The sequence below is a fragment of the Gekko japonicus genome, unplaced genomic scaffold, assembly GCF_001447785.1.
Source record: "Gekko japonicus isolate JY-2015 unplaced genomic scaffold, Gekko_japonicus_V1.1 scaffold50, whole genome shotgun sequence".
NCBI classification, from domain to species: domain Eukaryota; kingdom Metazoa; phylum Chordata; class Lepidosauria; order Squamata; family Gekkonidae; genus Gekko; species Gekko japonicus.
Genome location: NW_015164666.1, coordinates 1,991,811 through 2,016,104, shown reverse-complemented (window position 1 = coordinate 2,016,104; position 24,294 = coordinate 1,991,811). Strand labels below are relative to the sequence as shown.

The following is a 24,294-nucleotide window of genomic DNA, read 5'->3' as shown; positions in this document are numbered from 1 at the left end:
AATTATAAGGTAATACTGGAAGAGACCCAAAAGGACCTATTAAGATGGCAAGACCTACAAATATCCTTTATGGGTAGAATATCAACAATAAAAATGAACGTATTGCCGAAAATACTATATATAGCTCAATGTATTCCGATTCTAAAAAACAATAAATTTTTCGATGAGCTAAACAAGATGACTAGGAAGTTCATATGGCAGGGGAAAAAATCCAGAATTAAACTAAAATCTCTGAAAGAGAAAAAAACCAAAGGAGGACTCAGCCTCCCATAAATAGACTTTTATAACACAGATACGCAATTAGACAAGGTATGGTTGAAAGGGAAAGATAAATTGATCCAAAAAATCTACAACTTCCTATTAGAAGAAGAACTAAAAGAGGAGTCAAAAAACCGACAATAATTAGATGGGGAAAAGATCTAGGTCGAAACATAGACCTAAAAAATAGACTTTTATAACACAGATACGCAATTAGACAAGGTATGGTTGAAAGGGAAAGATAAATTGATCCAAAAAATCTACAACTTCCTATTAGAAGAAGAACTAAAAGAGGAGTCTAAAAACCCGACAATAATTAGATGAGGAAAAGATCTAGGTCGAAACATAGACCAAGTGGAATGGATAAAAACCTGGAATTCAATTAAGTTATTGAGAGCAACCTCCTATAAAGAAAACATAATAAAAATGATACATAGGTGGCACTGGACGCCAGATAGGCTGCAAAAATGGTATACAAATGTTTCGGGATCCTGTTGGAGATGCAAACATAATATCAGAACGTACTTCCACATAAAACCGTTAAACAGATGTTAAAAGAAATTATAGGGAAAGATTTAGCGTTGACACCAGAGCTCTTTTTATTGAACGTTACACCGGATGGGCTAAAATTCAATGAGAAATGTATTGTTGTATATGTTATTACAATGTCCAGGATTTCTATTGCTAAAAATTGGAAATCTGATAAATTACCGAGTAAGGATGATCTGACCAATATTCTTTATGAAGTAACGGAGATGGACAAGCTTAACATGTTCTTGGCGGGTAAAACAGAAGAACAATTTAACTTGAAATGGCAAAAAGCCATAAAATGGTATGAAGAAAGAGGCTGACTTAACCCCCCACTGTACGAAATTGTAACGTGATTATATGTAAAGTTGGAAAAATCAAAATAAATTCATTAAAAAAAAGAAAAGAAAAGAAACCCCGAATCAGCTATAAAATTCTCTGCAAACCATCATATTTAGGAGGTCTCAATGTTCCGGCCATCCCAAAATACTATATAGCTTCTCATATCTGTGATATTATTTAAATGATGAAAACAGAGACATTCTCCGACTGGAGACATATTGTGCAAGTATACATTCCACAGAAACATCTTTCTGAATCAGTCTGGAACTCTAGATCTGAAAGACCTCCTCTTATTAAATTTAACCCTTTTTTAACGGGCAACTTAAAGGTATGGGACACTCAAAGACGTCACCTGGTTTCTTCTCCATCCTTATTGTCCCCCTTTTTAGGTCAAAGTTGGTTTAAACCAGATGAGCATCTTTCTGACTTTTTGATTTGGAGACATAACCATTTAGCCCGTTTGGTGGATATCCTGAAAAAGGGACAGGTAATGAGCAAATCAGCATTGGAAAATATCATTTTGACACAGTTACCCTGGTACCAGTATTTGCAAATTAAACATTTGGTTGAAAGTAAACTGGTTCAAAACTCCTTACAAAATCCCCTTACTAAGTTTGAAACCTCGCTAAAAACGTATTCTACAAAAGCTAAAGGTTTACTTTCTAAAGTTTATGCCATTGCACACAACTTTACTAAAACTCAGCAATTCTCTTACCAGAAATCATGAAATCTAGATTGCAATCTTCAACTGTCTGAAGCTCAATGGTCAGATATATGGCGATCGAATATTTGTTCTACAAACATCATAAATATTAAGCAATTGTCATTCAAACTCAAATTGTCATTAACCCAATGGTATTTGACTCTGGTAAAGTTAAATCACGTACATCCCAATGTATAATCTCTATGCTGGAAACAATGCTCTCAAAAAGGTACATATATCCATGTCTGGTGGGCTTGCCCCTTTATTCAAGACTACTGGATTAAAATAATCTATCAAATTAAACTCATCACCACATATGATGTACCATTGCTCCTGGAAACTGTTTTGCTAAACCTATGGCATGACAACAGCATTCCAAAACACAGCAGAGACCTGGTATCTATTCTTTTAGTAGCAGCTAAATTAGTGCTGGCATCCAAGTGGAAAGATATATATATATGTATATATGTTATTTATATCTGTTGCATAGTTGCATTGTTATTGTTATTTATTTAAAAACTCAATACAATTTAATTTAAAAAAACCTTATCCCAGAAATCAGTAAGTACTTCCTTAGGGCCACATAGTCCCCTGAAGTGCCCAGACCCTAGGTCATACTACCAAAAGAGAGAATTGGGATTTTTAATTCCTAGTGGCAGCAGAAAACTACCAAGTTTATATACACAGAGAGTGTTTAAAGGTAAACCCATTTTCCCTATAAGCAAGGACATCACAATGCCCCTCTGAACTTGGGATACAAATGTGATAGATAGCTATTACTGGCTTACCTACAATTTGTTTTTAAGTATTAAAACCAGACTTGAGCCAGTGTAGAACAGTGCTTAGAAAGTTAGGCTTGGACTGCAGAACTTTGGGTCTGAATCCCTATCCTGCCATGTAATGCCTGGGGACAGTCTCCATCCCTCAGCCATACCTAACTGCCTCATAGGGTTGCTGAGAAAGAATAATCCCACCAGTTGTCCATCAACCTGAGCTCCGGAGGAAGAGGGGTCCAATAAATGTGAAAACTGCTTTCTTGTTGCTGTTGCTGCTGCTTTTTTTAAAAAAAACAATTTTATTAGGATACATTAATGGGTCAAACATATATCACATTACTAAGTATCATATATCCTTTTCTCCTATTTCCCCACCCCTTCTGACTTCCCACAGTGCTTCAACCTCCAGCCCATATCTTGTATTCCCCTCTTTTCTCCTTTACTCGCTAATCAAATTTTATAGGTAACATATCCTTTAACTAATATTCTTATACGTTTACACTTCTTCTAAAGTCAATCTCTTTTAATAATTTTCAAAGCAAAGTAAATTGTTCTTTACATCCCAATATTTCTCTAAATATTCGCTGTTGCTGCTGCTTTAATACTCTACCAACAAGCCCCCTGCTTGGCCCTCAGGAAGGCATACGAAATAGCAAGCAAAAACAATACAAAATTCCACAAAACTATGTATCAAAAATGACATTATTTAAAACTATTTCAATAATTTTATAAAACAGAGATTTTTATAAAACCGGACTGGCTCATCAGCTCTAATGGTATTTACAAACATGAAAGTGCCAGTTGATAATGAAATCAGATGTCTTGCTGTAAATTTATCAGACCCAAGGGTTTTAATAGTATGCTACTGTGTCCACTGAGGTAAACTCCTTGTTTCCTTCTCACACTTATCTGACTTAAGCATGCCAGCCTTCAGGTGGGACCTGGAAATCCCCTGGGATTACAGCACATCTCCAGGCTAAGAGATCAGTTCCCCTGGAGAAAATGGATGCTTTGGAGGGAGGGTGGACTGTATGGCATTGTACCCCACTGAGGTCCCTGTTTTCCCCAGGCTCCACCACCAAATATCCAGGAATTTCCCAACCTGGATCTGGCAACCCTATCCCCTCACCCCCCCCACACACACACACCAGTGGCCAGGGGGGACCTGGCAACCCTAGACCAGATTCTACTAAATCCTAATGCTTTATGCATTTACAGCAACCATGTGGGGCAGTTTAAATCCCCAGCACTAAGTGGTTGTTATTTGTTCCTTAACCTAATCTCTGAGTAACTTTCAAGGGGAGTAAGTGGCAACCCCAACTTTAATTCTCTCCAGGCCCAAAACATCACCTTATTTCTGCTACATCATTTGAAATTCATACATTTCCTTCTTGACCTATTTCAGAATGTTCCTCTACCATTTGAAAGTGGCACAATTACCCCCATTACTGAGAATGCAACAAACACACATGTTGCATGGTACTCATGAATATACCTGAGCAACACATAGCAAACAGGCCTGGTACTAAGGTTGACGTTTTTTCCCTGGTAAGGATCCCAATTCTTTGGTAGCTGTAGGACAAACAAAAATTCAACAGGTAAAGCTTCCTAGTTTGCAGAAACAACTGTCAGGGAAGGTTTCTCTTTGTACCATGGAGCTGCTAAATGGTCAAGTATCCTTACAAAAGACACAACAGCATCTTATCAGTATTTGGCAGGTTTTCTCACTAAAGTTAAGAAAATGATCATATCTATTGGAAAGACCTTACAGGGCTTGTATTCTTCACTATCAATGGAATAAAGCACTATGGAAAACATTGTATTTGCATGCCGGTTCTTCAACTGTAACCACTGAGGATTCAGATTTTCACAGGCTTGGGTATTTAGTATTTCCTGCTCTGAAGCTGGTTGACAAGCATATTTTAAAATTATATTTAGCTTAGTAATGTTATGAGGAAATTTAGTACCTTAAAAATAAGAAAACTCTGACAAATGAATGCATTCAATTACAGGTCTTTGTAATATTGAATATTAAACTTCCTTGCAAATGCCTTTGCAAGATCAGATCTCTTTACTGGCTGATAAGCAAACAAAGGGAATTCACGGAATCAAAGTACGTCAGAGATTACCAATTTCTAATGACCTTTCATTGTCTTTTACTTTGTTATTCCTAGAATGGCTTGTAAATATTTTTATGTGTACCACCTTGGGGACCACGATCAGGTGGAAAAGCAACATACAATATTTTAAATAATAAATAATTAAAAGCAGGGGCAGGATTGTTTTGGCCTTTGCGGGATAACTCATTGGGGTCAGGTCTGGCTACATCTACCAGGCAACTTTTATGACTCGCCCAGGCCCAGCTGCTTGCTTAAGTTCAACAGCAGCCACCCTATGATAACTAAGTGTTATGTGTAGTTTCAGAGTAGAATCTGGGAGATCCCAGTTCAAATACCCACTCTGCCATGGAAGTTCACTGCGCAACTTTGGGCCAATCATACACGCTCAGGCTAACCTAACTCACGGGATTGTTGTGAGGATAAAATGAAGGAGAGAAGAACGATGTAAGCTAGGGCTGCCAAATCCCCTCCGGGGGGGGGGCGATTTCCCCCCGCTTTGGAGACTCGATTTCCGCCCCCGTGGAATCGGGCCTCGGGGGAAACCCCACCCTGGCGTGTTTTCCCCTCAAATGGCTGTGGCTGCACCCCCAACGTGCCCGGCGTCAGCACATCACATCCGGCTGACGTGCATGTGGCGCGCGCAAAGAGGACACCACATGGCAGCCCCCCGCTGCAAGGTAAGAACAATTTGGCAACCCTAATGTAAGCTGCTTTGGGTCCCCACTGTGGAGAAAGGTGGGGGTATAAATGAAGGAAATAATAAATATAGCCGAAAATGGTGAGGCAGATAAAAGGTAGGTTTGTGGGTGTGGGAGGGAAGGAAGCAGTAATTGCTGAGAATGTGGGGGCTGCCAGATGGGAAACAGCAAATGGCATAGGGAGGAAAAATTGGAAAGTGAAGTGCTCCCTGCAAGTTGTTGCAGGTTCCCAAATGGGTCTAATCCAGCTGGCACCTTGTAACAGGGTTTAGCCTCGTGATTGGTGTCACACAACTGGATCAGTTTTCCCAGGGACAATCTGCCAGGCGTATGGAAGAAACTTCAAGACAGAGGAAGATAAAGGTAGGTTGGCTGAAGAGTGAGGAGTGAAGGAAGCAGAGAAAGGCCATAGAGGCTTTCAGGAAAGGGGAAAGAGGAAATAGTGGGGGATGGGAAAATGAGATGCCCCTTGCAAGTCATTGCAGGTTCCATGCTTGTCTTTCTATAATTCTGGATGTTACCTACTTATTTATCACGCAAAAACTTACTCTAACAATCAAGAGTTCACATTCAGGTTTTAAATGCATTGAAACAATCTTTGTTCTAGAATCAGGTTGACTAAAGTATGGGGAAAGGCAAGATCCTCTCACCCCTTTCAGTGTATGCTTACAGGGTGTAAAAAGGTAGTGTGGTAGTTTCTCATATAGAATTGGGCAATGTACATAAAAGGTCAATCAACATTATCAAGGGATTGGAGCATTATAAAACTGGATGGAGAGACATTTTACTCCCTATAGCATAATTCTAGAATTTGGAGACACCTGGTGAAATAGATGGGCAATACATTCAGGACAGAGAACATACTTCTTCATACAGTACACATTTGGTTTATGGAATTTGGTGTCACAAAATGTGGCTTGGCTGGTTCCAAAGAGTTAAGGCAAATTCCTTGATTATCAGTTTTTCAATGACTATTAGCCATAGTTAAAACACAGCCTCCATGTCCAGAGGCAGTACGCTCTCAGATTCCAACCAGAAGGGCAAGCAGCACAGCAGGAAGAGTGCAACTGCATTCATACCTTTCTTGTGGGCTTCCCAGAAATGGTTAGCTGCTTTAAGACACCGGATGCTGGACTAAACAGATTCTTGATCTAATCCAGCAATGCTGCTGTGTTAGCAGCCTGACAGAAAACAGCAGGATCTTGTGAGTGAGGAGGAGCAGATGACACATCCAAACACTCCACTTTCTGTGTTCCTTAAGTGTCTTTGCAAAATAATGACAGCTGTAGGACTCCAACCTGACAGACCCGAATATGCAAGCCTTCCTCATATCAGTGGATGGGAAGGAAATGCACACTATGTATGCTCAGAAACATGTTTAAACTCTGGCATTTGGCGGATCTACGCCACCTCAATGAAGGCCCTTGTTTACTCGTGTGGTTCCTGTTAGGGAGCGGCTACCAGTAAGGTTGATAGTTACTGGGCGCCTCACAATAGTTGTTGTGTGGGGGGGGGGGGGGCAGATACATCGACACTAGCGACATCCAGGTTTGGAGGTGGCCAGGCAGAAGCAGGTGGAAGAGAGGGGAGGCGGGTCAAAGCACAGGATGTTTTGGAGTGAGACGCGGGGCACCAACAGCAGGCAAGCAGCTGAGTGGGAAGGATCAGCCACTGCAGGAAGCGGCAGCCGTAACGCGCTTCGCCAAGCCGCAGCTTCCCTTCCTGGATCAGTCAAGAGAATTTGCGGCTGCTCGTTCCCCTCGTGGCGCAGCCATGGCCAGGCCCTTCTCTCTGGCCGACTGCGAAGTGATTGGCTTCGACCTCGACCACACGCTGTGTCGCTACAACCTGCTGGAGAGCAGTCAGGTGAGTGACCACGCTGGAGGGGCGGCTGGCGGGCTCGCACTCACAGCCCAGCTAGCTCCAGCGCTGCTTGCGGGTCGACGGGGAGCCTCTGCCCGCGGCCGGCCGGTCTGCAGTCCCCGCAAGAGGACTCTGTCCTGAGTGAGACCGGCTGGTTCCTGTGGGGCCGAAAGCGCCGCGTGCGACAGGCGACTGCTTGCCTATGTCATTGCCGGCGGAAAGAGGCACTCTAGCGTCTTTGTGCGGTTAAAAGAAGCCCGGAAGGCAGCGGGCTTGAATGGATCAGCGTTTTGGAAGGAAGCGGAAAGAGGCGGCGTGCGTTGGCCGGCTGGCCTGCCTAGCGCGCCCCTTCCTGAAGGCCTCTTTAGCATAAAAAGTCGTGCTAATTTCTCAAGTTGCTGATCTCTAAAATGCGACAGAATTCCCTGTAGTCTCGGCGGGCATCGGTCTTCGCACACAGTTTTGTCAATTTGAATAGTTTTCTATGCATTCTATTTAAAATGGTTTTCTTTAGGGAAGGCATACTTAAAGTCTATTTTTGGCTGAAGCAAACAAAGTACACAAACTTGCAGGGAAGAAGAATTGGATTTTGTAGTCTGCTCTTTCTCTCAGTTCTTCATAGTTCTGGATTCCAAGGGTTGCCAACTCTGAATTGGGAAATTTCTGGAGATTTGGCAGTGCAGTCTAAAGGGTGGGTTTTGGAAAGGAGCCCAGCTGGGGATAATGTCATAGAATCTATCCTCCAAAGCAGTCATTTTTTCCTCCAGGATATCTTTAGTCTGGAGATGGGTTCTAATTCCAGGACATCTGGCCCCATTTGGAGCTTGGCAAATACAACCCCAATGTTCTAGGACTTTCCTATGTGCACTCCAGGGATGCTGTACAATTGTATTATTCTGCCACCTGATTTGGGAGGAAGTTCCACTGAATTCAGCTAACAGAATTGAGCAGCTCATCTTTAAAGCCCAGGGCTTTTGGTTGATCAAATTTTAGGTTTGCCAACCTCCAGGTGGTTCATACTATCAAACAAAGAAACACTGATAAAATTGACAATGACATTTAATAATTTTATGAACATCAATTTGTGTATCTATTAAGACTTTTACAATATAGCTTAGGAAATTCTGACATTTTCAAGGGAAAGTCCATCATCATCATCTCCTCAAATGAGCACCCGGTTATCCACTCATTTCACCAATCTTCCTCAGGAGTAATCCTATAAAGTTGGAAGATGTCAGCCTCTTGATACAGCTTAACTTCTTTTTTACTTTCTTCAAATTATTGCAGCTTAATTTCTTTTTCAAATTATCTTCCAGTTCCATTGCAAGTGCTTGAATTAGGAGTAAGCCAATTAATTAATTTCTAGTAGTAGCAACCAGTCCACTATTTTTATCTGGCTAGAAGCCTTCTTTTTTCAAATTGGGTGGAATTTGCTCTCTATCTCACGTTGCTGGCTCAGTTGCTCTCTAGTAGGTTATAGGAGTAGCATTTCAGTCATCTTTTGTATCTGGCTAGAAGCCTTCTTTTTAATAATAAACTGACAATGCTCTCTACCTCTCATGCTGGAACTCAAACTCTCAAAATAGTTGCCAACCTTGCACGGGATCTCTGGCTTACTCTCCTCTATCTGCCCTCCAAGTTTGGCGAGGACTGAATTTACGAGGTCCAGGTTATGCCCCACTCCAAGAAAGTGCTTGTATATCTTGTGCCTGTCATTTCCCCCGAAAGCACTTTCCTGGGGGTACCTTCTTTGGGGGGCTATAACTCGGACCCCGTAAATTCAGTCCTTGCCAAACTTGGAGGGCAGATAGAGGAGAATAAGCCAAAGATCCCATGTAAGGTTGGAGTCTACCACGTTTGGGGGCACATTCTACCCAGTCATGAACCGAACCAGTTCATTTGGCCCCTAAAAGTTCATGGTGGTCCGTGGTTCACAAACCAGGCATGCCACAAACTGAACCAACCCACATTTTCCCGGTTCATGCCCATCTCTAGTCTCTTACTTAGAAAACCCTGTGAAGTCACTATAGGTCAGCTGTGACTTGACAGTAGAAAAAAATAATCTATGCTATGAATAAATGTTTTGGATAAAAAAAAATTGGCATAGCACCAGGACATCCTTATGAAGGATGGCATTTCAAAGACAAAGTGTCACCATTGAAAAATGTCCTGATGCTTATTTTAATTTCTCTGTTGTGGCTCCTCACACAGTTTCTTTGGAATTGTGATTTGAAGAGATCTCCTGGCAAAGATCCCTAACTGCTCCCTCTCCGTTGTAATTCCCAGTTTTCCCTGGGATAAGGGAGTAACTCTTAAATGAATTTAAATTTGTAAAGTTAGATGTGCCCAAAGTATTGCCATGTAATGATGCATTCAAAGAAATTCTTTCCACATAATGGGTGCAGCAGGATTGTGGCAAGAGAGTAGGAAGGTTGTGTTCTCTGCAGGACCAGTGCGTCCATGATAGAGGCAAGGTTAGGCAACTGCCTTACAGTGCCACCTCCAGGGGGCGCCACTGGCCTGCTGATATGGACGCCTGCCTGCCGCCCCTCTCCTGCCTCGTGCCCTGCTTGGCTCAGGCTGCTCCACTCATTACCCTGTGCTGCTGCTCCTCCTGAGTTGGAGGGCGCCTCACTGGTCGACCTGCCGCCCCTCCCCTGCTAGGCTCAGGCTGCTCAGCTTGTCGCCTGGGAGGCCAGACCAGCCCTGGGTGGTGGGAGGCTGGAAAGGGAGCTCCCAACCACCAGCCTGGCCCGGGAGGAGACCCCTGGGGTGGAGAGACTCGAGGCTGCGCTGGAGAGTCGCCTGGGAGGGGAGAAACTGGGTGGGCTCTGCTGCGCCCTCCCCTCCACTCCCGAGGTCTGGATGGGGGTCCCTGAGGGTGGGGTGTGGGTCCGCCTCACTGCAGCTGGTGCCCAGGCGGAGCCCACTCAGTGCCCCGACTAGCTCCCGCCCCCCAAGTCTGCCTCTAGCCAGGCTGGAGAAGGGGGCATCAAAGCCGCGGATACCCAGCAAGGGCCCGCCCTGCTTCCCACGTCCAGGCGGAGCCCAACCACAGCGGCTGCACAGTGGGGGCAGGTGGGAGCCCCCCACACACACCCAGGGACCCACCCCCCAGGTCTGCGGAGAGGCCCCAGAGACGATGCTGCCCTCTGCGGTGGGCTGCCTGCAACCGGCTGGGCTGGACGTGCCTCACCTCCCCGCACCCTGGCAGCCATGCCCCAGCGCCGCCTCCTCCTGGTGACGCTGCTGCTTGGTGTCTGCCTCAACAGTAAGAGCCAGTCCCCCCCCCGCCGCCTCCGGGGTGCAGGGAGCGAGGTATGGTGGGTGGGTGGCCCGTGGCCGGGTGCCCCTCCGTCTCTCCCTCCTTCCCCCAAATCATTCTATTAGAGAGAGAGTTCCAGTCCCAAGTCAGCTGCTGGGCTCAGTATTTCTTTCATTCTGTGGCTCTTCTTTCAAAGGGTATTTTTTAAAAAAGGAAAAAAAGGAGGCTTTTGAGCTACTGAATGCCCGTCTGCTCTTTTCTCTTCAGCACAGTTTGCGTCTGAGCATGGATATGTACATGGATATGTACAAAGGCAGCGTGGTTTGAAAGCTCATAGCGAAGGGGGCTTGTTAAAAGGTGTGACGATTGCTGGCTGCAGCAGACTCTTGTGTCTGTCCCGTCCCCTTCATCTGCCTTTATGGTATTACAAGGGAGGAAGCCCCCCAGCAGTCAGAGGAGAGGGGGCTTAGGGTTGCCAACCTCCAGGTGGTGGCTGAAGATCTCCCTGAATTACCACTGGCCTCTAGCTGACAGAGGTCAGTTCCCCTGGAGAAAAGGGCTGCTTTGGAAGGTGGAGTCTGTGGCTTTGTACCCCACTGAGGTCCCTCCTGTCCCTAAACCTCACTTGCCCCAGGGTACACCCCAAATCTCAAGGAATTTCCCAACACAGAGTTGGCAACCCTGCCTCCCCACCTGGAGTCAGAGTGGATTTACATTTCCCCTCTTTCCTGTCCATGCTCACTATAAACCACCCATTTTGATTTTTTGAGAGCCAATTTGGTGTAGTGGTTAGGAAGGTGGACTCTAATATGGGAGAACTGGGTTTGATTCTCCACTCCTCCACATGCAGCTGCTGGTGTGACCTTGTGTCAGTCACAAGTTCTCTCAGAGTTGTTCTGTCAAGGGTAGCCTCGCCTAGTGTGCAAATAAACCTGGCACCGACCCTGGTTCTCTGCATGCTTTGTAGACATTATGGTAAATATATAAAGGCTGAGGGGAGGTTATTTGGGACTTAACCACCAGGGTCGCTCAGCTCCGTAATTACAACTGATTTCCAGACTACAGAGATCAGATCCCCTAGAGAAAATAGCTGCTTTGGAGGGTGGACTCTGTGGCATTATGCTCCACTGAGATCCCTCCCCAAATCCCACAATCCCCAGGCTCCACCCCTGAATTTCCAGGAACTTCCCAACCCAGGGTTGGCAACCTTATAACTACCATGCTGAACTTGTGTTTTCCCCCAAGAAATAGAAAGGAACTGATTTTAGCCATTACTAGAAGCAGAAGTCCTTGAGGCTTGAAAGGTGGCATTTCTGGAAATGTCATCTTTTGGTAAGTAATCCAAGTATTAATCAAAAATGTTAATAGTTCTTGTCAAGCTAGTGAGACTGGAAAGTAGATCCTGAAGTGTCAAAGGGACAGAATCTTGGTACCTCTGTGTATTTAATTTTATGTAGCATTCATGTTTCTTTCCCTCTTAATCTGCAGCTCATATATGAAAGCTTTGCTGAGTACTTGGTAGCAGAAAAAGGCTATGATAAAGAACTGCTGAATGTACCATTGGAGAGCTGGGATTTCTGGTAAATGATTCTATATTGAAAATCAACTGAAGTCTTGCAATGCTTAAAAGACTAACAAGTTTTTATTCTGGCTTAAACCAGAGTCCATGTCGTCAGATGTATGTAATGTTTTTGTTTCCACATTTCTTACCAGTTCACTAGTTATATTTAGAGCAACAACACAGATATATTTAAAAGAATTTAAAGATGTGGTGCCTGATCCTATTCATGTACAGCTGGAAGTAAGTCCCATTAAATATGGTAGGACTTATTCAAAGTGTTTGTGCCAGGCTGTAGCTTTAATGTTGTACTGATCCAAAGAGCCTTTTAAAAAACAAAAGTGCTTATTTCTCACTTTCATTTTAAAAAAAAGGCAAACTCAACAATACAAAAGTCATCAGAACTCTGTGTGTGTGTGTGTTTGTTTTTTAACCACCTGAAGTATGGTCCAGATTTTTGGGGGGGAATAAATACCTAGTAATTTCATTGTTTCTGCAGAATTATCTATATGTTCTTCTTATACTGAGCAACAAAATAGCAGATAAACATTTTTCACAAGATCTCCAATATGTACACATATTCCAAATACTAGTTATCGCATTTTCCTGTTTCAGAGGCTCTGGGGTTATAGCAGCACCACTGAAGTCAGAATTCCTCTAAAGTTGCTGAGAGTGGGTGCTCACAATTTTGAAGCTGACCAGCATAATGCTGGGTATTTATCTGATTCTCATACATCCTGACCCCCTTTGGTTTAGTGGTTCACCTTCATTGTCTTTCTTCGAAGGCTGCCTGTATTTCTGATTTTTCCATTTCATTTCTGTTTAGTCTGAGTGGCTGTAATCCCCCCCCCCCGACACACACACACTACAGTTAGTACTCTTACATGCCTGTGTATGCCTCAGACTTGTTATACAAGCCTTCCTCTGGTCTTCTCACCCCATGATTTGGCAGAATGTAGGCCATGTATTTGGTGAGCTGTATGACTACTCTAACCACAAACCCATCCAACTGTGCTTCGCCTCTGGCCCATGTTCCCAGTCCACACAGGTTTTGTGTAGCTCTGCTACCACAGTCTATACCATAACTCATAATCACTTTTGAATGCCAGTTTGTTTTATATATCTTCTTTTTCCCATTGGTGAAACAAAATACATTCAGCTGCAAAAGCCTTGTTCTGGATATGGAAGACGGGAACTTTCTTAAGCTTGCACAAGATGGAACAGTTTTAAGGTAATACTTAAAAGACATTTAGGTTGAAGTTCTAACAACATTCTCCTGGGAGATTTCCCTCGTCCTTTAGGATTGTTGTAACAAGACAACCTTTAAAGTGTCCAAATTTTGTTCCTTGGCATGTTTAATAAGAAAGCAGCTGGTTGTCATTGTGTTGATATTAGCCTATTGTGGCTTTGAAATTTTATTGTATGTGCCAGTGACTGTGTGTAAATCTTGACTGATGTATGATCATAAATAAGATTTTCTTGGGAGTATGCACCAGTGAATAAAAATGGGACTTCCTTCCAAGGAGGATGGCTCCCTTTAGTGATTGAACACTTAAGTCACTATGGGTGGTGAATTAGCTGAATAGTCTGACAGTTTTCTATTTTCAAAGCACTTTAATGGCTTTCACTTCATTCAGTGCTTTAAGTACTGAACATGCGTACATCCAGACTAACTACCTAATGTGACTTGATTATAATAATTCAGTGTCAAGAAGTTTCATCTGCTAATATCCTGTAATTATATTATGTAGCTTTCTAAACTATTCAGGTTGAAAAGCTTGACCTGAATCCAACATTTCTACTCTGCTAACACTGGAAACTCCCTTTGGTGCAAGGGGTGTTCCACTGTCAGAAGAGGTGTGTTCTACTGGTGCAAGACCCTTTGTGTGAGTGGAATGCTCCTGGCTTCACAGGAAAGCTCTGTCCTTAGCAAAATGGAACAGTTGGGTCCCTCTCATAAAGTATAAGTGATGTGTGTGTGTTTGTAAATGGCCACGGAACCCCAAACAAATGAAGGTGTATGTCAGTTCTTTTAATAAATGCTGCTTGTATCATTAGGATGTCAGGAGCAATCATGTTTGTCATGCACTATAAGGGGCTACTTTTAAAGTGATGTTTTCCATTGGTTCCTGCCAACTTAGCAGTTTGAAAGCAAGAAATTGCAAGTAGATAAATAGGTTCCACTTCAGTGGGAAGGTAACAGTGTTCTGTGCACCTTGGTGTTTAGTCAGGCTGGCCGCATGACCACGGAAACGTCTTCGGACAGCGTTGGCTCTTTGGCTTGGAAGATGAGCACTGCCCCTTAGAGTCAGATTCGACTAGCTTTCAAGCAAGGGAAACCTTTACCTTTACCTTTTCCATTGGTACAGTCCTACAACTGCATATCTTCATCAGTCATTTGTATGTCATTGAACAGCCTTTTATTGTTAACAACACGAATAGCAAATTTAATCAAATTTCTTTTGAACATTTCTACCTCTGCCCTCTTTTTTTGTGATTGATTTTGAGAAGATCTACCTTTTTGATCCAGGTCTTATGGAATTCAAAGTCAGAAAAAGGTGGGAACAAACTATACATGTTATGAAGTCCAATAGGAGTAACCAAAATTAGGTTCTTTGTGAGCTGCATTTGAAGAAACATGTAACTGTATGCTCATGGTTCAGGTTTTGGTTTGGGGTTTTCAGAAATCGAATACTATTGGAATTAGTTACGCTTTTGAAATATTTGGAAGACGAAGTGAATTGGAAGTGAAAATCTATAAACATAAATAAAATTAATGCCTTTAATTCCTGTCATGCAAATGTGTCAAACAGGGCAAGCCATGGTACAAAACACATGACCTCAGAAGAGATCCTAGAGAAATATGGAAGAAGAGAATGGAAGCACTTTAAGACCATGAGTGGAATGGTTTCTCGTTCAGGTATTTCATTTATTTATTTATTCATAGTCTACTTTCTTCCTGGGACTCAAGGTGGATTATGAAATTCAGCAACACAATAAGACATACAATAAGACACATAAGACATATTGTAATATGATTGGATTACAAATTGGAAAGCAATACAATAGAAACAAAACAAGACATTACATAAAAATGCAAAACTGGATTACAGAAACTAGGAACAATGCAGTAAAAGCAAGGCATGTATAAATCATGCCATAAACTACATCCCTTACCTCTTTATATAAGAATCCTGCTGCATTCCTGCTGAAGAATTCCAATTTTACTACAGACCTATTCTTTATAAAAATGCCCTCCTGAATCCCCTTTTACACAGTCTGCAGAATAATACAAGTTTGGGAGCCTTTCTGACCTTCTCAGGCAGGCCATTCCACAAAGCGAGAGCAACAACAGACAACAATCAGGTAAAGGCAGATCTTCAGCAGACGGCTGAGATTAGTACAGCTGTTGCAGTGGGGCATATTGGGAGAGGTGGTCCTTTAGACATGGGGTCCTAAACCAAGGGCCTCTCAGTTTCTTTATTTATTACATTCTTAATCTCACCGTTCCTCCCAGGCAGGCAGGTAATGTACATTTCTGTCTCTCTCGTCTTTTTTCCATAGCTGCCCTGTGAGTTATGTTAGGCTGAGAGGAAGTGATTGACCCAAGGTCACTTGCTGAAGTTAATGGCTAAGCAGGGGTTTGAAGCTAGGTCTCTCTGATCCATGTTCAGCAATGTAGGGACTAATTACTGCTCCACATTGGCTCTGTGAATCAATAGGTGAAATATTTACAACATAGTGATGAACACTATACCCTACTAAAATCAGCAGACCAAACTGTTGTAAAAAAATGCACTGAAGCAAAGGCTGGTAAAAAAAGTTGGCAATTCTACATGAGACCAAGGCTGATTGATAGAGCTTCTATGTTGCATGCAGATGATTCTAGTTCGGTCTCTGGTGTCTTCAGGTAATGTGTGAAGTGAAAGACCTCTGTCTGTGTGAGGCCCTGGAGAGCCACTGCCAGTCAGAATACGTGAGACTGACCTTGATAGACCAATGGTCTAACTCAGCATGAGGCAACGTCATGTTTACAAGGCTTGTGTCATTAATGGAAGGACCAAGTTTACAAAATAACTCTTAAGACTTACAAATTGTCTTCCAATTTAAAAAAGAAAGAGATGCAACAAAAACTTCTGGAATTCATATTTTCTCTCAGGATGTTTTCCAGTAAAAAACTTAGCGTGGCACTGCAATTCTTTCTTTCTGTTTTGCAGCCAAGTATTATGTCTATGATAACTACTTTGACATGCCAGGAGCTCTTCTTTGCGCACGGATTGTGGATAGCTTAAACCAAGTAAGTGTTGGTGGTTTAAAGGCCAGTGAAAAGAAATGTCTTTACAGCTTCTTACTTTCTGCTTCCCCCCGCCTGGTTCATATATTATGTAATTGTTTCCATGACATTTATGCTGCAAAATGAATTTTATCAGTGAGCTGGAATTTTATATACCAGCCAGTTATATAGCAATTAAAGTGTTGGGAGTAACTTCATTAGATGGTCAGACGGTGTTCTTAGTTGATATGCATGGGCTCTTACTTTTTTTAAAAAAAATGTGCATATTAGGTGGAGTTTATATAACTATGCCTATTTGTATTCTGTGAGCTGTGTGTATAGGAATACAGAATATATATGTTTTAAGTGGTACCAGTTTTAAACATAATACCAGATTGTGGTATGTCTGCATAAATGATAATACCAGCGTTGTAGCTGTGTTACTCTGTTGTAACAAAATAAAACAGAAGTCCAGTGGCACCTTGAAAACTAGAAAGATTTATTCCAGCATGAGCTTTCACGAGTCAGTGCTCACTTCTTCAGATGCTATGAAAGGCTAACAGTTTTGCACAAAGTTAAAAGGAAAATTACAGAGGGGGGTGGAATGGAGGAATTGGGAACATAGAGACATTTGTGTGAATCCCATGTCATAAACCCTATGGAACCAGCTCCCCTACGAGATCCGCGCCCTCTGAGATCTTCACCAGTTCTGGAGGGCGGTGAAGACGGAGTTATTCCGCCAAGCATTCAACAACTTGGATTGAGTATGTAGCACTTTATGGTCGTCATCTTGAGTAGGTTATACTGTGTGTAAATTGTGGTTTTAATGTTTTGTATAGATTGTTTTAGATGAGTTGTTTTATTGTTGTAAGCCGCCCTGAGCCGCTTCGGCGGGAGGGCGGGATAAAAATCAAATAAATAAATAAATAAATAAATAAATCTTTTAGCTGTGTTGAGTAAGAGACTGTACTCTGCCTAAGAGACTAGAGTGGATTAGGTTGTTATATTTAATTGGTGGCGAAAGAGATTAGAGGTTCCAGCCTCTCTTTTTAATGGGGGAGAGTTGAAAAATGTAATTAAGTAGGATAAAAAACAAGGAAGAAGCACTATAAGAAAATGAACTGATTTCAGTTTATTAAGGACAGCTGATAAGAAGTGGATTCTGTTGCGCTGTTAGAAATTATAGTGAGTATGGAATCCAAGTCTATGTTTAAGACAGGATGACAGATAGTGTTAGATTTCTTGATAAGTTCTAAGTTAGCAATTGCATGTTGTATATTCCCTTCACAAGGTTGTTTTTTTTGTAGACCATGACCCTGATTTTTAAAACAGGTGTGCATGGTACATGTTCACCTGATTCCCACAATCCTTCTGTCTCTAAGGGCTGATTCACACAACAGACTACCTAGAAATACTTTGTGCATGAGGTTAATGTGCTGCTCTGCTGCTCTGCCACCTGTACAGTATTTCAAGGTAGGAGTTCGGCCTTCTAAGTTACGAGGATCATGAGAAACAGGTGTCTGTGCATGCAAGTCTGTGTCCACATTGCCTGTACCACATGTTACGTTGAATACAAAATTGCCCAGCCAGTCAGATGTATACTGTTTCTAGGTGGACGATTTTATGAGCTGTCCCTTAGAAACTGTCTTCCCCCCACACACCTTTTCTAACTTCCGTTAAAACAGACCATCAGCACTGTTTCTGTGGCCTCCTATGATATATTCATTGATAAACCTCATGTTTTTAAGGCTTAAGAAAGAGGGGAGCACTAAACTAGGCATGCTACTCTAAAAACTGCCATATAGGTCATGGTTGCTTTCCTCTTGTTTCTTGGGATGCATGGGCGAGCTGGAGAGAAAGATGGTGTCTAAATGAATTAAATAGATAATAAATCATTGAACACCAGGATAGCAAATGTCAGTCTGGGAAATGGGAGAAAAGTTCCATCGTGTCACGTTCTCTTTTACTCAGGGAGGGCGTCGGTTGAGGGACAGACTCTAGGGTCCAGGATTCAAGTTAGGGCTGGGAGGGAGAGAGACGGAAAACTGATGCCTGTGATTAATCTGCTTTGTAAAACCAAGCAGAATTAGTCTGCCAGTTGAGTTGCAGATTTTGTGGTAAAAGGTTTGGTTTAGTTTTGTTCGAACAGCGGTATTATTGGCAATACAGAAGTGATTAGTATATTTCAGTATCTCAGGTTCAGTTATGACAGACTGCTAACCACTAAGACGAAGTATGGTGTCGGATCTTGCCGATCATTTCTGGGTGCACGAGGAGTGGGGTCCTGCTGCACTGAAGAAACCGTTCAGCCAGTGGAAGGGTTTTTTTTGTTGAATCCAAGCCATTGCCTTTCAATGCCAGTTAATAACAGAACTCAGGACTGCATAGAGAGGAAGTTAGAGGGCAAAATTCTAAGGTGGTCCATGGGGCTGAACAAGTCATATTTCCATACGATTTAATACCTGAACTCCTTTCTGAATCCCTGTCCACTCTGTCTTCTCTGCTGATCATTTGCTGATCTTTGCTACACTAGTCTGCGTAGGACTTCTTCTTCATGAGGACTCTTTTTTGTGTTTATAGCGCAATGCTAACCAGAAATACGACTTTTGGAAAGATATGGTTGCTGCCATACAACATAACTATAGAACTTCAGCTTTTAAAGGTGAGTGAATTCAGTCTGTTTTATAATGGCATATGATTAAAGTGTAAACGTTAATAAGTATTTAAAGACTGCCTTTTTGCATCTACCCCAACAAAGTGGATGTTACCTGGCAGTCGGTTGTCTGAGGCTTGCAAGTTCAGTTTGCAAGTCGGCATGCAAAGTTCAAAGACCTTGAACAAACTGTAAATGTTGTATGGATTTTCTGTATTTATATTAATGGCTGCTTCTACAGTGATGAACATCTTATTGATTTATTCTTTCTCTAAACCCAGAGATAAGGATACAGTTGTATCTGGAAACTAGGGTTTCAAGACAGAGCCAGCCATTCAGCAGCAAATCCAGGATTCCCAATCTCATTATTCATCTCAGACATGATAAGGGAAGAGGCATATTAGCAAGAAAGAAACAGAGGACAAAAGGTGCTTCTTAACCCTTTTCTTGCCTGCTACTTTTCATCTTAGCTGCCTCCTACCAGACATTTTTCCTCACTTGACCAGAAAACCAAATGTAACAGAATGTCAGAACCCACAACCAACAACGGAGTACACGCTTTCAAGAAAGGTTATACTTTTATTGAAGAGCTATAGATGCATTAACATAGTCACTGTTAAGAATGGCAGTTGTCCCTTGGACATAATAAGATATAGGGCATTCGTATGCACCCCCCCCCCCCACTGTGCTGGCCAATTAGGCACCCTCCTGCACATGGGCTAAAGCCAGCAAACTGTTTCTAGGCGAAGCTGGGAACTGTCCGGCTCCCACGGCTGTCTGGAAAGGCAGACAACACACACTCTCACCTGCACATCATTATAGATAAGCGTTTCGGTGCAAAGCATAGACAGGAATGCGAAAGCAATTTACACAGACTCTGACTGAGCATCCCCACCCCCATGGCAGCATAGCTGACAGAAGATTGGTTAAGGGAATAGGGCTTACAGTTGCCACTAGACCTGGAGAAAGAAGTAGAGAGCTCCATTAGAAAAGTGGCAAGTCTGTGATGATCTCAGCACCCCTTCTCCTGTGTGGCTTCTCCCCCTGCAACCTCCCGCCTTGAATCCCCACTTTGCACATTAGAGGCAGACACATAGCTGAGACTTGGATACTTACTTTCAAACGTGTAGTTGCAATCTAATCAAACAAAGTTAGGCTGATTGCACACCTACTCAGGTAGACACCTAGAGCTTGTGAAGCAGCACACAGTTCAGGAGTAGAATCACAGTGTCTGGGGTTTTTTTGCAGTGCTTGCATGAGATCTGTCCAGAGTCGGTCTAAGGTCCCTTTCGTACAGGTTCTTTAACCTACTTTGGCTTCTAAAGGCAAACATATCTCTTTACAGTTTCATAAACCTTAAGGGCAAAACACTGCCTTGCCACAGTTAATGAAGATTTAATCTGGGTTTTCCAAAACCTGTTTTGTTCTGATGTTTTTTCTTGTAGTTGCATTATATCCTTAAGATGTGTGAAACCTTTAAAAAACATTCTGTTTCCCTTCAGAAGCCAAAGCGGATTAAAGAGTCCATATGAAATGAACTAGGAATGTGTGTAATTGTGGCTGCATATGCAATCCTGGCACCTGGCGCTTAGATCACGTACCTTTGGAAGGGTGAGAGGGCTTAGTTGTTGCATGATAAGAGCTTTTAGATGGCTGGACAATTTATCATGGAAATGCCAGTCCCCATAGAATCCATGATGTGTAGCCCATCCAAAAACTGTTGAGTAAGGACAGCCAAAGGGACATACCCAAACTGGGCTCTTCTTCAGAGTTTGTTATTGATGCTTTCCACATTGCAAATGTGGAACTACATCTGTACAGCCATGCAGAACTGCACAGAATTTTGTGCATGAGGACATATGTCTTCTTTTATAGTTGATTGGATCAAGTTGATGGGGTTGAAGACTTTGTTAAAGAGGAGCTGGGGAAATGACACTGACTGATTTTAAGATTTCCCTTGCAGACTTATTCCTTTAAGAAAAAAGCTGGATCTGTTGTTGTTTTCTTTTTTTGTTTTAATGTAATGTACAGCTGAAGGACATGGCTGGTCATTCTAACAGAGAGAATTCTGAAGTGAAACCCTTTCTTAAGATGTATAGCAAAACTTTATCCATGTAGTCCTATGGGGAAGTTACAGTAACTTAGCTAAGAAAAAAATCCTTTAAATGTCAAAGAAATATTTTTAAGAACATAAAGAACATAAGAGAAGTCACATTGGATCAGGCCAGTGGCCCATCCAGTCCAACACTCTGTGTCACACAGTGGCTAAAAACCAGGTGCCATCAGGAGGTCCACTAGTGGGGCCAGGATTCTGGAAGCCCTCCCACTTTTGCCCCCAAGCACCAAGAATACAGAGCATCACTGCCCCAGAAATAGTTCCATCTGTACCTTCTAGCTAATAGCCACTGATGGACCTCTGCTCCATATCTATATATCTAATAGCCAAGGGTCCCTCTGCATACGGATACTTATTTCCGCAGAACAAGGGTACCTGGAAGCTAAAGAGGTTTTCCTGCACACATGGAGTACTCTCCAGGGTTGCATAAAAATGCAAAAAGTTTTAAACTGAGTTGTCTGCACTTGGAGGTGCACTCACGCCGGACTTGGAGCTTTGCTTAGTGGCCGGCCTCCCCGCGGCCAGCAAGACAGCCTTGGAGTAATGGGGCAGGGAACGCCAACGTCGCCAGGTCCTTCCTCGGCAGCTGGCCTCCCCACCGCCAGCAAGGCAGCTTTGGAGCCACGGGGCAGAAGATGCCGCCGCCAAATCCCTCCCAGGTGAGTGGCCTCCCCACTGCCAGAAAAACAAGGAAGCTGCAGAAAAGGAGGCCGAGGGGGGGGAGAGACAGAGAAATAGTGGAGAGAAAGAGAGGGACAGACTGAGAAGGAGTGGGGGAAAGAGGACATTGTGTGAGAAGGGCTGGAGTAAGAGAGGGGTGAGACATACAAGTGGTGAGTGGAGAAAGGGGGTGAGAGAGAATTCCTAGAGAAGGGGGTAGGGAGGAAAGCTAACATAGAAGGGGTGAGAGGGGGATGTGAGGGAAGATTGATAGATAAGGGGTGGGTGCAGAAAGACAGGAGGGAACTTTGACAGAGAAGGGGGACAGAGAAGCAAAGGTGGGGGAAATGCCCCCTCCCTGCAAGTTTCTTGCGGGTCTCCCCTTGTGTTTATCTAATCCCCTCTTAAAGTTGTCAGTGCTTGTAGTCACCATCACTTCCTGTGGCAGTGAATTGTACATGGTAATCACTCTTTGGGTGAAGAAGTAACTCCTTTTATCTGTTCTAAACGTACTGCTCATTAATTTCATTATCGCCGAGTTCTTGTATTGTGATAAAGGAAGAAAAGTACTTCTTTCTCTTCCTTCTCCATCCCATGTCTAATTTTGTAAACCTCTATCATGTCACCCCACAGTCGTCTTTTCTCTAAGGGAAGGAGCCTTAACCTCTTTAACCTTTCTTCATAGGGAAAGTGTTCCATCCCCTTAATAATTTCAGTTGTCCTTTTTTGCACTTTTTCCAATGCTGTAATATCTATTTTGAGGTGCAGTGACCAGAACTGTATACAGTATTCCAAATGTGGCCACACCATCGATTTATACAGGGGCATTATGATACTGACTGGTTTGTTTTCAGTTCCCCTCCTGATAATCCCCAGCATAGCATTTGCTTTTTCTATTGCCACCGCACACTGAGTTGACATTTTCAGTGAGTTATCTATCATGACTCCAAGATCTCTCTCCTGGTCAGTGTCCCGCAGTTTGGACCCCATCAACGTGTATTTATAGTTAGGATTTTTGGCTCCAGTGTGCATTTCTTTGCACTTGCCCACATTGAACCGCATTTGCCATTTAAAAGGACTAAATAATAGCAGACCAACTGCAAGAGAAGTTCACTTTTTATTTAATATGGAGCTGGAAATGTTTAGAAAAGGTGTAAAAAGCTGGTCTCAAGTGAACATAATACAGACCATGTACAATTCTGACATCTCACATAAATTAAAAAAACAACAACAGTTCATGGGAGCTAAAATATCAGTGTGATTCTTTCCCTCTTAGAACCTGTCTCATCTTGATACAGTAAGTAAACAATTGTGAAAGCACCATAAGATAAAACTAACAAACTTAAATAATACAAAATATGTCAAGGTTACTTAGTGGATGCATCTTAATCCTCTGTATGCCAATTCTCTGTTCCGGATGATGTATAAAATAAAGCATTTTTGAACAACGGTATTCATATGAGACTAAATATTGTATCCCTTAAACATTTAATATATTATATGCCTTTATAGATTTGGTGAATGTGATTGCCCAGTATTATCTTGGAATAGACATACAAGCTTCTGTGTGTGCAGTGTTTCTGACATAGCTGCATAACTCAGTCCATCCTCCAGTTGATACTCCTCTGAGTCCCATTGAACCGTCTGGATGTACCTTGTGTGAGCTGGGTGAAAATTTATATTCCCACCAGGACCAATAACTGTTGTGTGCATGAGAGCTGGATTGGGGCCAGCAAGTTTTTAGGTGACCTGCGCAATTGCTTATGATGAGATTTGCAGATGGTCATGCCACTGCACTGCCACAAAATTGATAGGATGCTGGTGTTAAAAGCAAATAATTCACTGCAAATGTTTAGAAGAGAAGAGAGAGATTGGATTTATACCCCGCCCTTCACTACCCAAAGGTGTCTCAGAGCGGCTTACAAACTCCTTTCCCTTCCCCTCCCCACAACAGACACCCTGTGAGGTGGGTGGGGCTGAGAGAACTCTGACACAAACTGCTCTTTTTCAAGGACAGCTGTGCCAGAGCTTGCGACTGACCCAAGGTCACATCAGCAGGTGCAAGCGGAGGAGTGGGGAATCAAACCCGGTTCTCCCAGATTAGAGTCCCACACTTAACCACTACACCAAACTGGTTTAGGATTATATTGTCAGTTTGGTCAGTAAAGACCAGAAATAAGATTCCTTGTCTTCTTCAAATTCTTAATAAAGGTATTGGTTATGACAGATGATTCACTAATATCCAACAAATGATGTGGTTAGCAGTTTTGTTCTAATGTATAAACCAGAAGAGTCTAAAGTACTAGGGATACTTTTCTTTTAATAGAGAAGTCTGCTGGTGACAAAAGCTATGCTAATTTTCTTCAGAACATTCCAGTTAATCTGTAGCACCATACATTTGATTTTATAATATAAATGTTAAAGCTTTATTAGCTCATTATTTGGTACAGTAAGATAATTGTTCCTATTGATTAATTATGG

The 24,294-nt window shown here is 42.6% G+C and overlaps 1 protein-coding gene across 1 annotated transcript in view; it reads left to right on the top strand.

Moving 5' to 3' along the window:
* The first annotated feature begins 7,059 nt into the window (after window positions 1-7,059).
* NT5DC1 (5'-nucleotidase domain containing 1) overlaps window positions 7,060-24,294 on the top strand; it is a 164,181-nt gene continuing 146,946 nt past the window's right edge. Inside the window, exons 1-6 of the mRNA XM_015409065.1 lie at window positions 7,060-7,291; window positions 12,042-12,133; window positions 13,271-13,342; window positions 14,925-15,031; window positions 16,329-16,408; window positions 18,965-19,046. Coding sequence (XP_015264551.1) covers window positions 7,199-7,291; window positions 12,042-12,133; window positions 13,271-13,342; window positions 14,925-15,031; window positions 16,329-16,408; window positions 18,965-19,046 — 526 coding nt within the window. The 5' untranslated portion in view covers window positions 7,060-7,198. The remainder of the gene's footprint in view (window positions 7,292-12,041; window positions 12,134-13,270; window positions 13,343-14,924; window positions 15,032-16,328; window positions 16,409-18,964; window positions 19,047-24,294) is intronic.